At 33.2% G+C, this 17,629-nt stretch overlaps 2 protein-coding genes across 4 annotated transcripts in view; both read left to right on the top strand.

The window, feature by feature from the left end:
- LOC113393362 (cyclic GMP-AMP synthase-like receptor) overlaps positions 1 to 17,629 on the top strand; it is a 186,452-nt gene that overhangs the window by 60,476 nt on the left and 108,347 nt on the right. The window lies entirely within an intron of this gene.
- The window catches only part of LOC113393532 (uncharacterized), a 125,249-nt gene that overhangs the window by 103,468 nt on the left and 4,152 nt on the right, over positions 1 to 17,629 (top strand). Inside the window, exons 3-12 of one of the 3 annotated variants that reach the window (XM_026630475.2) lie at positions 8,422 to 8,560; positions 9,666 to 9,730; positions 9,818 to 9,956; positions 12,610 to 12,722; positions 14,532 to 14,666; positions 15,094 to 15,225; positions 15,731 to 15,950; positions 16,475 to 16,620; positions 16,839 to 17,171; positions 17,404 to 17,628. In XM_026630475.2, coding sequence (XP_026486260.1) covers positions 8,422 to 8,560; positions 9,666 to 9,730; positions 9,818 to 9,956; positions 12,610 to 12,722; positions 14,532 to 14,666; positions 15,094 to 15,225; positions 15,731 to 15,950; positions 16,475 to 16,620; positions 16,839 to 17,171; positions 17,404 to 17,628 — 1,647 coding nt within the window. Of the gene's footprint in view, positions 1 to 8,421; positions 8,561 to 9,665; positions 9,957 to 12,609; positions 12,723 to 14,531; positions 14,667 to 15,093; positions 15,226 to 15,730; positions 15,951 to 16,474; positions 16,621 to 16,838; positions 17,172 to 17,403; position 17,629 lie in introns of all 3 variants that reach the window. The other 2 variants (XM_026630474.2, XM_026630472.2) reach the window with 2 other exon arrangements.

The following is a 17,629-nucleotide window of genomic DNA, read 5'->3' as shown; positions in this document are numbered from 1 at the left end:
GTAATTGGATTAACAGCTTTTTGGCTGATCGGAGCATCAAGGTCGTTGTCGACGGTGCATGCTCTGACTTAAAATTCGTGAATAGTAGGTGTCCGAAAATCCACAACATCGCGATTTTTAAGACATTTTCTGCCTCGCACAACCACTCTGTGGAACCAGCATTCGCCGGCGCTTTTTCCGAACCGATACTTGGGAACCTTCAAAAAAGAGCGTACTCCTTTCTTAAAGGTCGGCAACGCACCTGCAAACCCCCCGGTATTGCAGATGTCCATGGGTGGTGGTAGTTACTTTTCATTAGGTGAGCCTCCTGCTCGTTTGCCAGCTATCACATAAAAAATCAAATCTTTCAAATATTATAAATTATAGCGTATGTTTGGGATTTATGTTTGGAATTCAATCACGCTAGAACGGCTGAACGGATTTGAATGAAATTTGTCACAGAGATAGATTATAATCTCTTATACACACAAGTTACTTTTTATCCCGAAAAAATTTAAACTCCTGTACAAGAAAAACAACACCCCCCCCCCCCCCGCGCCCTATACCTCACACATATTTCATGCATTTTAAAATAATTTATATTTAATGAGTAATTTTGAAAAGCACACCTAGCCCGAATTTAAGTCAAATATTTTTTAAAATAAATTAAAAAGATAAAACAAATTACTGGATTTACAAATTTACGTCTACCGTCTTCCATATTGGATTTCTTTGACGTAACAAAGCCCTTAGAGTTTTCTACGAAAAATATTTCCGTATTCTTTTCTTATAAGAACTTGTGTACGATTCTTTCATGTTACCTTTTACTGCGAAAAAGTATGCACAAGTCTAAAGTTCGGTAGAATTTATTTGTTTTAGTAAAGATATCTGTTTTTCTGGAACAACTGATCATATTCTAGTGAAAGAGTACTCTACTTGCTGGCCACCAACTGATCATATATTCTGCTGCTAAACAGTAATACTTAGTATTGTTGGCCATAACATTTTAATTCCCATTGTTGGCGATGTAAGGAATGGTTAATATTTCTTACAGCGCCAATGTCTGTGGGCGGTAGTGACCCCTTACCATCAGGCATTGTTCGTCTGTCTACCTATTTCATAAAAATAAAGTATAAAGTCAATAATGTCGTGAAATAGGAAGTGTATAGGTTAGCAGAAAATGTTTACACTCTGTAGCTTATTTTTTATATCTACCTATTTAACTATTTTCACATTTCTCGAAACCACCATACACCGCTACAATTACAATCACACCACTGTCAAACCACAATCTCGAAAGCTCCAAGTGTTTTTTATTTGCTATAATACAGTACTGATTGTAAAATAAGGCAAACAATAAACATACATAGTTTTACAAAAAAAAACTTAGTATAAAGCCTGCATGGACATTTCAACCTTAACTACCTACTAAAAAAAGCGAAAAATATTCAAAGACAGAATGTTTATTATTCCTTTGAAATATTTATGATTATAATACATTTTTGTTTTAGTAAAGTAGTTAATCTATATCGAGCCGTAAAAAGCAGCTTTAGTGCGCTAACAGCGCTTGCGTTTACTAAGCCGTAAGAAATATATCAAATAAATATATAAGAATTAGATCATTACCTTGAAATTTGATATGAAGCAAGCTTGACCCCAAGGAAAGACACAGGCTTTACACCTAAAACCTATGAATGTCCAACACGCGGACGAAAACAAATGTATATATAAGTAAGCATTGTCAAAACCGAGAGCCGAGTACCGATGATTGCGGGTTCAAACCCAGGCAAGGACCGTTGAATTTTTCACGTACTTAATTTGTCTTTATAATTCATCTCGTTCTCGGCGGTTAAGGAAAAACATCGTGAGGAAACCTGCAAGTGTCTAATTTCAACGAAATAGTGCCACATGTGAATCCCCCGACCCGCATTGGAGCAGCGTAATGGAATATGCTCCTAACCTTCTCCTCAAAGGTAGAGGAGGCCTTAGCCCAGCAGTGGGAAATTTACAGGCTGTACAAGTGAAGTCAAAACAGTTCAGTACCTTATTCTCCTATAGTAATCAATAGAATTTTTTGTCTCTAGCTTTTGAAGATAAAAATTATATAATAATTCAAAAATAATATAATAATAAACATGAACATGCAAATTCACGTATGGTTTCCACAAATTGTCCATAATAATTATGGTTGAATATCAACGACTGGGCCAACACTAGTACGAATAAATCAACAAGTTTACCTGACTACAAAAATTAAGTAATTAACATTACGCCACCAAATTAAATATTTTCTACATAATATATGTCTGTATGTAACCATTACATTTTTAATTTAGTCGGTTTTTACTGTTCGCGTTTGTAAACACAATAACGTCGTTATCAGTAATCTAATGTAAGTTTTAACTCACGAGCTTTTGGTTTGAGGCGTGTCTGACTTTATTAAATTTAAAACCGCTTCTGTTTGAACTTTAAAGTTAACAATTCGTTTATAAGTACAATACGTATAGGTACCATTTTGTGTAGAATACATCGTACATATTGAAAATTATTGGCTGTTTTTTTTTGATAAGCAACCTACTAAATTGTGTTCCAAATGTTCTGAACACTGACCACCGTCACTTATAGTCGCGGCTTATTTAAAAGTAAAACAAATACACTTTTTATATTAATCTAAAAATGTTTTTCTTGAGAAGTATATGTAGCCAGAAAACTGCACGAAATCATTTCCAACCTCAAATAATATACTATGTTTTTCTTAGCAATAAACAACTATAATTATGTTATTAATAGAGAAATATGTTGTCTTCGGCGTAAATGATAAAATGTTTATTTTGATAAATAACATAGAATATCATTATAATAATAAATATGCATATTAATAGTAATACAGAATCATAAAAAACGAGTCACGCCGTTTGCCGTCACGGCATACTAGTCGAAACAAAACAAAGGCGCGCCAAAAAAAAATGTGTCTGAATGTATATGTAAACATACCTTCAGCATCTATTTGCACATAACGTCACGGATGTTTCGTTTAACGTATTTTTTAAACACAGTTAACTTTTGCACTATTTATAATTATAGAAAAATAATTACAATTGCATCGAAAATAATATATTACTATTGTAATATATTGTTATGAAATCCTATATCATCATACTTTATTCAACTTTATGTTATAGTATATAATTCTTGCTACAATTACATATAAATTATTTATGCAACGTCATTATTTATTTTGTACCAATTAACAACATTTCTGAATGTCAATAATTATAATTAAGTAGGATAAATTTATAGTTTAAATGCTATTTTTATTTCCAGTCTTATGTATAATACGTTTACGATAGTCTGAGCTCATTAAATTTAGTTTCATAGTTAACTAAACCATCATAGATCACAGCCGTTTTCACGAGCTTTGTTTTATCATCGAAAAACATATGGATGCGAAAGTAACTGTCGGTTAACTCATCAGGCTTACACAGCTGAACCGATTTAGATGAAATTTAGTATGGAGATAGTTTCGTAACCGGAGAAGGCCATTTACACCTCGAGAGTAACTTGGGGAGTGACGTTTTGTGCGTTATACATATCTAATACAGATTTTTAGCTTACTTTTTGTTTAAATGTAGACGATTTTAATAATATTCGCAGAAGTCTATTAATATTGGTGCGTCGTACTTCGGTTCTTTATTTAAGAAAGTTTAAGTAACATACGTATATAACTTAACAGTCTGAAAAAATAGATACTGAGTTTATGGTCGGGTCTTGTCGATTGTAGGAGAGACGATTTACAGAAAATATAGGAATAGTAAAAGGCTTTAAACAACCCCTCCATAGACAATGCACTGCGTCTGTATGTACGTGTAGGGCACACATTAACCAACAACACATGTAGTAGACTACATATATGTATATAAAATATTTTTGTTATTTCTATTTCACCTATGATATTTAAATATATACAATATTACCCACAATCATCGGTTAAGGTTCGCGTTCTAACCACTGGACGATCTCGGCTCTAATCAAAAACAATATAAATTAAAAAATATTTAATCAAAAACTTGAAAAATATCAATATAGCATACATATGTATATGTATTAACCTAATGTGTAAAGTTCTAACATGTCTAAACAGATACCGTATCGAGTAATTGATATTAAACCATTCAATAGCCACGTCAGCATTCCATTCAGTCGCCAGGGAGAATTGAACATGCATTGTGCGGTAATCGTCATGTCGGTCTGACGGTAATCACTGTACAATGTTGCTATTAAAGGTATAGATCTTGGTTAACTATATCACTATGGAGTCCCGACTTCGTCCTTAATTCCCACAAAGATGCCCCTTAAATGTTCCCTTTTATTGTTATACTGTTATATTTTATTTTACTTGGTGATAGGGCTTTGTGCAAGCCCGTCTGGGTAGGTACCACCCACTCATCAGATATTCTACCGCCAAACAGCAGCACTCAGTATTGTTGTGTTCCGGTTTGAAGGGTGAGTGAGCCATCGCCATCGGGTGGCCCATTTGCACGTCCGCCTACCGATACCATAAAAATAAAAATAAAAAAATTGTAATTTTTAAAACTTCTTAGTGAATTCGGACGATTCTATAATTATAGATTACTAGTTATCGCCCGCAGCTTCGCTCGCGTTTTAAAAGTTATTCGTCAGGTGTTAGGCATAAAAAATGTCCTATGTCCCTATACTGCTTCCTTGGAGTTCAAGCTTGCTTCAAACCAAACATAATCATTTCGGTTCGAAGTTACTTTCGCATTTATAAAATTAAAAAAACTTAAAATTTGTTCAAATGTATGTTTGTGTGATAATCTCCGGAACTAACGACCCAATTCTAAAAACAAAACTCAACAGAAAACTACATTATTCGTAGTACTATGGGGATATATAGGGTGTTTCATATCATAATGTTTATTAATAAATTGAACCCGTGTGAAGCCAGGGCTAATCGCTAATCTATAATATTTGACAAAGTCTCAGACAAAATAGGACGCATTTCAATATTTAATGTATATTAAAAATACATATATATCTCAGACGATAAAATAAAATAGATCTTACGCTGAAAATACAATTTTAGAAATTTTCAGCCTAATTATAGAAACCAAATCATTATAGCACTCCTTGTTCTAGTTCGTACAAAATTAATTTAATTAAATAAGGAATACAACAGCCATTTAAACTTTAAATAGTTTCACATAAAATGCAGCAAAACTTCTGCAGTATACGTATGAAACTAAATGAAAATCAGTGACTGCGAAAAGAACTACCGCTTTTAAAAAAATGTTTCTTGCTATAATAGTACTATGTTAACAAATCACAATATGGCACATTTAAACAATGGTTCCCATAGCTATCAAAATAGTGATGATCCGCGCCATATTAGAATACCACACCATCTATCGCAAGTCAAGTAACTTGGTTTAGCTTATAGATAAGCATCATAAATCGATTACACAGCCCCTTTAGTGGGAACTCACCAATATATACAACAGCAAGGATCATAGTGAGCCAGGCCTTCCGTAAAAGTCTGCCAAATCCTTTACATGCAGTGTAAAAATGATAAGGAACTGTGATGGGTTTAGGTGTACCCCACAGTAAAACACACTACTATGACTAAACTAATGGGACATTTTTTGTTACCTATTTTCCCTTTTTGGTTTTTAAATATTTCACGTTAAAACATAAAATCCAACAGATTTGATTATTTTTGTAACATCAAGTCTTAATATCTCCACTTTAGAGGAAATTCAATTTTTTTGTCACCAGAAAGTTCTCAAATTAGACTACACGAATTACTTCCTTAATGAAAAAAACATTACTTCAGGCGCAATTCATCCACATTATATAAAAGGTTCTACTCAATGTCGACCACACGTTATTGAAAATCATTTTTTATAGAGATAACTCTTCCAAAACATGCAAGGTTTCCTCACAATGTTTTACATCACCACAATCAAGCTACACATATTATAACGAATTTTTGACATATCAAACGCAAATAACACTCGCCACCGTCCTGTGTCGGAATGTCTGAACTTCTTTAAAATACACATTTTATTTACTCAGTTGTTTCGATTTTATTTATATATTTTTTAATTAGATATCTATCGTAGGCATCTGTATTTGTTTTTAAATAAACAACTTTAAAGCATTTTTAATGTTCTAATGTATCTTCATCATTACCGTCTTTACCGTGTCTGTCTGTACCATTACACGGGGCACATGCCCAGGGCCCCCATCCTGTAAGGGCCCCGATGAACCAACAATTTCTTTCACACGTTTGTGCTCACGTTGACTGTTATGTATATCTTCGAAATTGCCATATTTGTAAGAAATAACTAATATATTTATCAAAAGGCTAGTGAGGATAGCCGATATTAAAAGTAGAAAGCTATAGACGTGCACTTCATGATAGAAATATATATACTATAGCCAAAAGATTGTACAACAAATCAGATTCATAAGAATTTTCCCACCGTTTATTTTAAAATTATACTTAAGGTCTGACTATGGCAAATTATGTGTACATGCTATTAATGTGTTCAAGCTATGCTGGAGACGGCTCTGATCTTCGTATAGTTACTATCGATCCTTGAATAGCCAATAAATAGACCTGGTTTAAAAATAGATACAATAAATACTTAATTCGTGAACAAAAAAATCACACATACCTACTATAAACTTATATAGGTACTAGATATTTTTGTCAAGCATGGTATGCCCATAAAAATTAACAATTTGACCATAAAACCTGCATCTGCATTCAGTAATCCAGTGCATTATGCAGTAATTAAGGATTCTATTGTGGTAATCTACTTGAATAAAGTCTGACCACGTTTTTTTAATCTAATACCCCAAATGCAACTCATTATCAAACCATATTATTTTCTTTTAAGGATATTTTCCAGTAAAATAAGGATGTTTTTCGCAACATCATAAAGACTAACTTAATAAAAGTTGTAAATAGTTCCATACTAAAATGTCTCTTTCTACTATGTTTAATTTAATAGTCAAAAGAAGAAGACAAAACATTTTATAACTATCAAACCGCGATAGAACGTTTCCAAATACGGGTGTTATGATTTCCTTTTACATAAACAGCTTCACAATTATTCATAAGTCTTTAATTAAAAAATTGTATAAGTTTTTAAGAAACGGGAACATGCAATTGATACCCAATTGTCCTAGTTAGATAGTTAGCATCGTCGGAGTCATTTCCATTCATCCGGCTGTAAGGGGCAATCGGGCGCGCATTGTGCGGTAAACGGACCGTCGGTCTGACGGCAATAGGTTTACAATATTCCTATTAACATTCAAATTAACCTATTTATTCATTGTCGTGGTATGCGAGTTTATTTATTAATTTTTGATTATTTATTCTAATCAATTAAAGTTGTTCAAACACTTCGAAACTCATCACGAGTTCAAATATATATCAAATAAATTTCCGTTTTCAAATTTTATCAAGACGACATTTCACATCGATGTAAAATAAGATTATTTCTCAGCAGAATAATTAGAAGCTGTTACTTATTTTAAATAGTTATTGTATGTATATCAAAGTAGGCATAACCAGATTCGGTCCATGTTACACCGTCATGCTTCTGGTCAACCAATATATGGGACGACCCATATAGGTGTCTTAAATTAGTTAAGGTTATTAGATTCCTTTATGTAACCGTACAATATGCATGTAATGCATAGCAGCTTCTTATAATATTATCGCTTGTTTCCACATATCCCATTAATTTCGGATCAGCCGAGAAATAAAAGATTGATAGAATAAAATTTCACGTTGCAACTTGCTAATCAGTGCTTAAGAACTGAAGCCAAAGTAGGTTTTTTTCATAATTTCATTACATTAAAACCATTTTAAAGCCTAGAAATTCTGCCCGTATATAGGTCGTGTATTTCTAAACTTATCGTAGCCAATGCTTGTTCGCGTTAATTTTAATTAATTTCACTAATGTATTTGTAAATAAAACTTTATGGATCTACTTCATTTTATATTGATTAGTAACTGGAGTACCTTAACGAATTAAATATGTATTTTTATTGCCTCTATTTTGGCTTGAACAAGTCATTCAGTCTTCAGGTTACTGTTCAACTCGGAGTCAGGTGATGATATGAAGTTCTTTAATAACCTAAGATACGATTGCACTGCGCTATTGTCTTTTGGTAAATTTTTCTCTCATTATCTTAAAGGTTCGCTTGAAAGGAATGCATTAACAGCCTGTAATATCCCACTGCTAGGCTAAGACCTCCTCTCCCGTTGAGGAGAAGAGAAGGTATAAAATATTAAAATTAAGTTCGCTGTTTAAATATGTAATTAATTATGTAATTTTCCTATGTAGTTAAGTTTACTAATATACCAGAATAAGTCAGTTTGTCTACAAAATGTTACTTTATTCGCAGGCTGCGCGTTCCCGACACGATGGCAGGGCAAGTGGTTCCAATCAGGCGTCATCCAGCCGATCATGATCGACGGGGCCATGCTTTCTAACAAGGGCCGGTGCCTCTCATCTGAGGGCGACAAATTTCTTATAGTTGATGAGTAAGTATCTTTCAAAATTAAAGTTATAAGGTAGCATGGTTTTTTGGGCAATTAACTCCTTGTGCGGCCTTAAGAGTGATTTTCAGTACTGATAAGGTGTAAAATATTAATCATTCCATGCACTACCAAGGTATGACCTTTGACCCTAGTGCCAGTGTACTCATAGGTACACTGGCTCATTTATTTTTCGAAACAAAATCACTGTTCATAATTTATTTTCGGTATTTCAGCATTGACAGACAGCATAAAGACTTACATAATGTCAAATTATTGCAAGAAAACTGCTTTGAACGAAACTCTTGCATTACATTTATTTTAATTTTGATCTAAAACTAACCTAGCGTTTCTAGATATAGATCTAGATATAGATCTGCGTTTTCATTCTAAATTACACTTCGATTTATACGGTTAGTGACTGCGAATTTTTATTACGTATTTTTTTTAAATATATTTTATTTCCCGGAATAAAATTCTATTTGTTCGTCTGAATTATAAATGAGTTTTACCGACCATTTTATTATAATCCATATTGTAGTAGGAATAATTGCCAAAAATGTATTCTCATTAAAAATGGGAGCCACTCTGATAAATATCATAATAACAAACCAAACCGCGTAATAGTTTTATCGTAGATAAGTAAATGATTTTACAACTTCCCGCCACGAGATCATTTGAATCCACGAAACCCTAAGTTTTAATGACACAACTTGATAATATGGCAATTTCTATATTACGTCGAATATCACCCCAACTGGCATCAAAGACGTTTTCATTCGCTCACCTCATTTCAGTCTCGTTTCAAGATATTCTATGAAATTCGGAGGAGAATGAGGCAATAATTTTAATCTTAGAATTATGCGATCCGAGATTGTCATTGTCGAGCTGCTGAACATTTCTACGAGTGTCTTTCGATAAAATCTGGGCCGGGGACATTTATCACTTTTGTCATTTTACATTAGACTCGTATTGCGCGTTCGGTTACCGTTTGGCAATTGTCTTAAATGGATTCATTCGAATCTGTTGCATAACTGAAAACAATACGTACGTTAAAAATAAATTTCTTATCGTATTCATCAAACTAATTGGATTTAATTTCTCGTTTTAGAAAAGGGTGCTACCGCTGCGTTGTGATGCATGAGAAACATATAAATGTTCTGCAATATAAAGAGAGTAAGTTAGAATTGATGATTATACGACATATATATAGAAGACGAGGCACTGTTTTTTTTTTATGTATGTATATCTTTTGTGTTCCAGCTTTCTGTCACCGTCGAGATGCACTACCACACTTGTGTTCCCTTATCAACGGAGATGCCCTGTTATATTCCATGTTCAGAGAGAACGCGGAACCCGTCGATTGCCCACTCAAAGGACCTTTCTCTTTCACTTACAATAGGTAAGTACTTTATTTGATAAAAGGAATCAAACATAATACCAGATTAAACTTTTGATACTTGAGTCACGAGAGAAGGTTTTGAATTTGTTTCTAATACGCTGCTCCAATGTGGTTTTGGATACACGTGGCAGATTCTCATCAGCTACGTGCGTGTTTCCTTACGACATTTTCCTTCACTAAATGATTATGCCTGTTGCCTCATAGCGTGATGTTATATAGTTTGTAACCTTAATCAATCAATGGGCTAGTTTTTATTTTAAACTGGTAGGTAGATTTTTAAATTAGCCCATTAAAAACAAATAAACTCTACAACTTGACATATGAAAATAGAAGACATAATAACTTCAGCTTAATTTCATTGGTAACATCACTTAAATATTGTTAAAATTAGATTTTATTACTTGCGTAAATTAAACTAAAATAACTTGTTTCATAAAAATCATATCATTTACTTCTTTATATTTTAAATAATATTGCGTCATGCAAGAAAACACGGATGCCCAGTGTTCATCCAAACAGACCTATGAGTAGGTAGGTGTCTAGTCCATTTTTAGTCTCGACAGTTGCTAAGACATGATAAGAGGCTGTCAAGTGCACTCCATGAATTTTATATGCTTACAGAAGCTACGGCTTTTGGCTAAGAAACTCAAGAAATATTAATGTTTCATTCAATGTCACGCTATTTCTCATAATGATCTACTTGAAATTTAATCTTAGCAACACTTGAGACCTCATTTACGTCGCTGTTAATATATTCCTTGATGTTTTGAATATCATTGGTTTTGTAATTACTAAAGTAATTAGAAAAAGAAGGCAGATGAACAGATGCAGTGAATTATGACTTCTGCTGACAATATAGCGTATAATTATATATTATGATTTTTGTATCTGTGCACGCAGTGACAACTTTAATCTTAACGTTGAAATTAACAAACTATTATTTTCTAAGTTTATCACGAGCATATCTTGTGTAATAATAATTTTATTTCTGGGATAACTCTTCATTTTAATCTTATCAATGTCCTTACATGTAAATGACATGATGATCTTAAGTTAAACTTATTAAAATCATTTTAAGCAAACTTTAGACATCGTTATACTAGTTAAGAAAGATGTGTTCTTCTATATAAGGAGCACATATTTAATTTAAGGAGATTTGAGCTACGTGGTATACATTCAGGATCAGCAGTTAGTTTACGTTTTATGAATCTTGTAAAATTATAATTCATAGTTTGTCTTCATGAAAGTGTAGTTGAATTTTATTTAAATTAAAAATGACGACCTCCATGGTCGAGTAGTGTGTACACCGGTTTTCATGGGTACGCCACTCCGAGTCGATGTAGAAAAAGTTCATTAATTTTCTATGTTGTCTTGGGCCTGGGTGTTTGTGGTACCGTCGTTGCTTCTGATTTTCCATAACACAAGTGCTTTAGCTACTTACATTGGGATCAGAGTAATGTATGTGATGTAGTCCAATATTAATTATTATTTATTAAAAAAAAAACATAACAATCAATGGATGCAATAATCGAGCATGTCGATTATTGCAGTGCGATAAAACTTTTATTAATTATCTGTGGTCTGATCATATGGACTGATTAACGTCGGTCAAATTAAAAAGCCATTACTGCGGACGTCATGTGTGATGTTTGATGTATATCGCCAATAATTACATTCCAATATGTGAAACACATTTCTTTATTACTTTCACACTATGACGCTTTGTGTCGAATGCGATAGCAATCAGACTTTTTAATAAAAACCTCTAAAATAGTCCAAAATCCAATACAATACCAATTGTTAGAAGTTAGAACTAAATCCGACTGATGCTAGATTTTTTGGAATTGCTGCCAATTTGAAGAAGTTTAAAATAGAATGTATCTAGTAACAAAGTAATAAATAGAATAGGAGTGCATTTCAAAATATCACAATAAAAAACTGGACAGCCAATTTAGGTTAGAGCATCACCCACTTCCAAATTTTCCGATACTCACTCTATTCTAAATATAAACTCTTCTAACGCTTCAAAACTTTATTTTCATGTCATTCTATCAGATGCGAATAGATATTTATTAATATTATAACATCAACAAAGTTTAAAAAATCAACTTTTGTAATATACGTGCGTATGTTTCTGCAGTCATAAATATACATAGTTAATAACATAACGTACCTCGTAACTGCATTTTTAAGCCGTTATAAATTATAAAAATGAAATATTTTTAAAGAAAACAGTGCGTGACAAGATTTAATATAAACTTACTAATCAGGATTTTTATAAACTTAAATTAATTCAACACATATACCTAAATAAGCGCGTCGCTGTAAACGGTTTTCTTTGGTGAATATTATCTATCTCCTTCTCTTAATATTTATTGCCCTGAAGAAAGATCCTCAAATCGTGATTATCTGTGGTTTTACTCCTTAATTGAATTATTTTCATCTGTCTAGTGCTTCTTGTACGACTATGCAAAAGATAAGGCTCACCAATATACGCACACAGCGAAAATAATTATCACCAATGGAACATCTACACAGATATTTTTATGAGTAGCGATGGTTGCGATCCATCCGTTAGAGCCGGCTCAGTGTGGACGTTTTTGCAACAATTAATATTATTGAATAGATTTTAAATTGTAATGTTAATTTGCAGGGGACATGGTAACTGCAAAATTCCAGCCTCGTCTATCGAGAGCTGTACGGAAGACTCGAGGTTACTGCTCAACTACCAAGCTTGCCCTGATGTGTATGGTTCTGAAAGCACAGGTACAATGTAATTTTTTTTTCATACATAATATAGGAAGGCAAAAGACCAACTGATGAGTGACCACTATAAATATTGATTATAATATTTTTTAATCGTTTATTACTCCATCTAGGACAATTAAAATGCTCTTGTACCTGTAATTATACTAGCTTGTACCTTTTTCTAGTTAAGCCAGTCATTTTAAACATGAAAAAAGTATAAGTTCCCAATATTGGATATATACATATATATTCGGTATTAACACACTTAGAAAAGTTTTTACGATTATGAGCGTTGGTTTTTCGACTGTAAGTAAGCCGCATACCATATTAGACAAATCCTAACTTGGTTAGCAAATAAGTAGACCGTCTAATTAAATTTGGTCGGGCGTCCTATTTTTATAATATCAACGGCAACGTTTATATAAAGTTGTATGAAAATATAAAGACATATTTGGTGGATTATTAAGATAATTAATAGAACGTTTAAGAAATTTAAAAATCCCATATGAATATAATATTTATTCTGGCAAGTTTTTCTCATAAGACAAATATGTGTTCACTTCAGTGATATAAGTTTGTGCAATTAGTGTAAATTATAAATATTGTTTTTTTCTTATTATTTGCAAAGTTGACTGGGTTCAATACCCTTTGATAGTATGTATTGTGTATTTGATACAGAATTAGTGCAAATAACAAATATCAAATGAACTAAATTATTTTAGTGTAATTTCTCTTTTCAAATTATTATAATTTGTTTATTATAAACATAATATAAGAAAATAAACCTGACCAAACACAATTCTTGCATACCAGACAGATTATTCCACTGCATCTCGATATAATTTTACGAGTTGCTCATGGCGCAAATGGAGCGGGCAATCTTCCAGTCGCCTATTGTTCGTTGTCTGGACCGAAATAGAATCTAACCGGCGCGGCGCTAAGTTGACATTGTTCATATTTGATCTACGCGACAACGCATCCTTAGGAATGATCAAGGTGTCTCGGAAATTAAACAGTTAACAAGATTTAATTTCGATTTATCAACTTCTCAGTCTTTTGTCGATAGTGATACAAAAGGGCTTATCATTTTCCAGGCGGCTAATAACTTAAAAAGCAACATTTTTGCAACTTATAAAATTAATAAATAACGATTAATTATTTTGGCGACAATTGTAGCTAAACCCTTAGATCAACAATACCACAGTTTTGTTGATTGTTGACTTCCAAGCAGGATATATTACATAAATATATAATTGTATTTAACATTACTGTATTTTTAAATGTTGAAAAAGAGAACTACTGAGTAACTCTGAACCGGTGGTAGCTTTATTCAATATAGTTTATTAAATGACGATTCAAAAGTGCTTGTAAAAGCGTACTTGAATAACGTATATTTTGATTATATTTCATGTAAATTTACTTTTTATTCATCACAAATATCCACTTAATATATTTAGTTAGCAAAACAAACAATCGAAGCCGATTCAAATTAAAACTAAGCAATACTTCAATAATTCATAATAGCTGCCTCACATTTTTTTGGCATCACTTTTTTAAATCTCTAATTCAATTTAGTTCGTTACTGCATTAAATACATATAAAAGTAAACTAATATGCATATGTATGTAGCTAATACTTCTTACTAAATATTTATTATACCTAGTGTTCTAAATATACAACATGTACATATTGATTTGAAACAAACCAATTTTAGACAATTGTTTAAATCTCATCAAAATTTCTTACCGGTTTAAATAAAATCTTGGATTTTGGTGACACACGTATTCTGCGATTTAAAGATATTAATGCAATAAATGTTTATTTCAGTGGAGGAACTAGAATGCTTGGCCACGTGGAAGGAAGGAAGCCTCAGGTTCCTAGTGGGGAAGTTACACCACAACCACGCCACCAGCAACGAAGACAGATACAGATGTTTCGTCTACGAGAAGGCAAATGGTATTGGTAAGACTTAGTTGCGTTTTGGTTTGTATTTTTTTTTTCTCGCTTTTATATATTCTTCTGTTGGAATTATTTTTACGAACAAAAAATTAAACCTTATGCATTTTTTCAACTTTGGTGTTTTATAATATCGTAGGTTAGGTTAGTTTAGTTATAATTGTAATTGAGTAGTAATTTTTCTCAGTTTAAGCTTTCGCTAGATTTGTTCTAATGTTGCTTACAATTTTCTGATAACATGTATATCAGATATCTATCTTAAACTCCACCTAAATTTAAAAAAAAAAATTGTCTGTATGCAAATAATATCATAAAAACGAAGCGTACGCAATTTCTAACGCTATTTGTAATTCGATCAATTAAAGAGTTAATACACTTTGACAGTTTGTAATTTAGTTGAACATTTCTGTATATGGAAATTATTTACTTACAGCATCAGCTGCCATGAAGGAGGGACCTAGTCCTGCCAGTGGAGTCGAGTACAGAGTAGCGCAGTCTGGTGACGCGACGTGTAACGGCTTATTTAGTGCAACTGAAGGATCTAGGACTATGGCTTTAAAGAGAGGTACATGATTTTTTCAAATATCAAAACTACTGTGTTAAGACTTAAAACGGAAAAACTCAAAAGAAGGTTTTGAAAGAACATTGTGCGATTCTGGTACCGGTATTATAGTTCTGCACAGAGAACAATGTCTACTTCCAACCTCCAACTAACATATATGTATATCAATTATTGGTATATGCTATTAATGATTTAAATTTTTTTTTTATCAAAATCTTTGATACGGGCAAGCTGATTGTGTATATATGTTCTTTTGCAATACAAATTAGTTTCTAAAATTGTAGTTTTTTAACCAGCATCTCTTAATCCAATATTTCAGTGTAAGTTTAAATAGAATATAATCGACAATACAGCCTTTAGTATTTAATTTTTTGTTTCTATTTATATTTGAATTATTATATTTTTAATCTGTGCAAAACAGTATGCCATTAAAAATATAAATAATGGATATTCTAAATAAAATTTAACAGCATACAATGCTTTAACGAAGATTCTTTTCACTTTCCAGTATCGGTACGATTTAATTGCCAGTTCCCCTCCTGGATGACGTTCTCCCACACGTGGCACACCCTTGACTTTAGCAGTAACTACACCTTCTATCAGCGCAACGCAACATTACGCATCACGAACCAGACGGGTGCAGAAATTAAGGTGTACTGTGTTAATGTGAAAGCCAGCTCGCCGAGTGGTAACTCTGTCGCGCTGGTGGCGCATTGGCAACATCACTGGTATGAACAATGTTTTTTTTTCTTATATTTTTAGTGGCAACACAGTTTCTAGGAATAAAAATGATCTTGATATTCATCGTTACAGCTTGTCCAAATTCAGTGTATTTCACTTACCTTTTAAACCAAGAAAAATATGTTAAATTTGTGTTTTTCTACGATTTAAGTTTTTAATTTTTATTTGATTTTTTTTCTATTATGCATTATTTTTTCACTTGTTATCGCAACTGTATGTATATATTTGTTGCTTAACAGTACAGCTATAATTTATATCGAACTCCTTGCATATCGCAGAGAAGTTTTCATCTTCTTAGAGAAGATCCATGGGATTGTCATTTTTACAATCTATTTTGTATTAATTGGAACTTTTCCCGCCCTAGTACTGGCCAAAAGAGAAGAGAACTTGATTACATAATATAAACGGGTTAGACGTCACTCTCATAAAGTTTTGAATATAAGTTACTTAACAAACCATAACCTTAATAATAGTTCAATGAATTTAAGATGGAATTGGTCAATATTTCTAGTGCTTCCCGCTACGTCTGCGTGGTCCTGTACAGACGGGACACCTTTATAGCGGAGTTGCAGCGCGGGTCGCCAACATCGAGACCCGATGAAGCCTGCTCCCCACATCACTTCAATGCTGTCACTGCCCCTTACGTAACATTAGTTGGTAAGCTTACCTTCTTTGAATGCAATATGTGGATATTTGTATTATTTACAAAACTAAATTCAGTGACTTACATTTTATTTAAATTAAATTTGAATTTTAGAGTAATAATAGTATTTTTCCATTTGGGGTTCTCATAAATTACCTATATTCTTATATTTACTTATTATAAAAAATATTTAAGTGTATGGTTTTTAATATTTTTTTTGTTTACATTTCAGCAAGTAATCCCGAATCAAAAGAATGTCCGTATTCTGGTAAATATGTGATTTCAAACCATAGACACAAGCGGAGTTACCGACCGGATGAGCGAGAGAGAAATAGGACTAAGCGAGACAAAGCGATGCTTCAACATAATCGTAGAGTTAATCACACTAGACTGTTCAATTTTAGTGTTAGGAATATGTCGGATACTCCGATTCTACGAAGTAGAAGACATTCGGAAGGGGAAATAAGTTGCGCAGGCGCCGTTTATAATAGACTAGAAGTTGGATGCAACTCGATAAAGAATATGGAGTTTTATTCCACGTGTAATAATAAGGAAGCAATAACAGGTACTTTTCTTTGTATTTCCAAATCGAAGAATATTATGAGTAAAAATACGGCTTACAGTAGTGACGTGATTATTTTTCTTGACATTTAATTATTGTCAAACATTTTTTTTTAATTGTATCTGTTCTTTAATACACTCAAAAGCCTCGTTCCAACCGAGCGCCCTCCGACATCCCTCTTTTTGTTATAAGTCATATTATTCCAATGATGCAAAGTTAGGATTAAATTTTGTAGCTTATACGTGTCACGGCGGGTGGTACGAGAACGGCGCGTCGTTCGTGGTGACGACGCCGGTGACGCGGGACAGCACGGCGGCGCGGCGCTACTGCTTCGTGTCGCGGGACGCGCGCGACGCGCGGGACGCGCGGGACGGCGCGCTGGCCGTGGCGCGCTCGGCCGCCAACTGCGAGCGGACCGTCTCGGAACCTGAAGCCTTACTCTTTGATGCAGCTTTCACAGG

Source organism: Vanessa tameamea, chromosome 6 (genome assembly GCF_037043105.1).
Source record: "Vanessa tameamea isolate UH-Manoa-2023 chromosome 6, ilVanTame1 primary haplotype, whole genome shotgun sequence".
Classification (NCBI taxonomy): Eukaryota; Metazoa; Arthropoda; class Insecta; order Lepidoptera; family Nymphalidae; genus Vanessa; species Vanessa tameamea.
The sequence above is the reverse complement of the archived record's forward strand: the minus strand, read 5'-3'. Positions and strand labels throughout refer to the sequence as shown.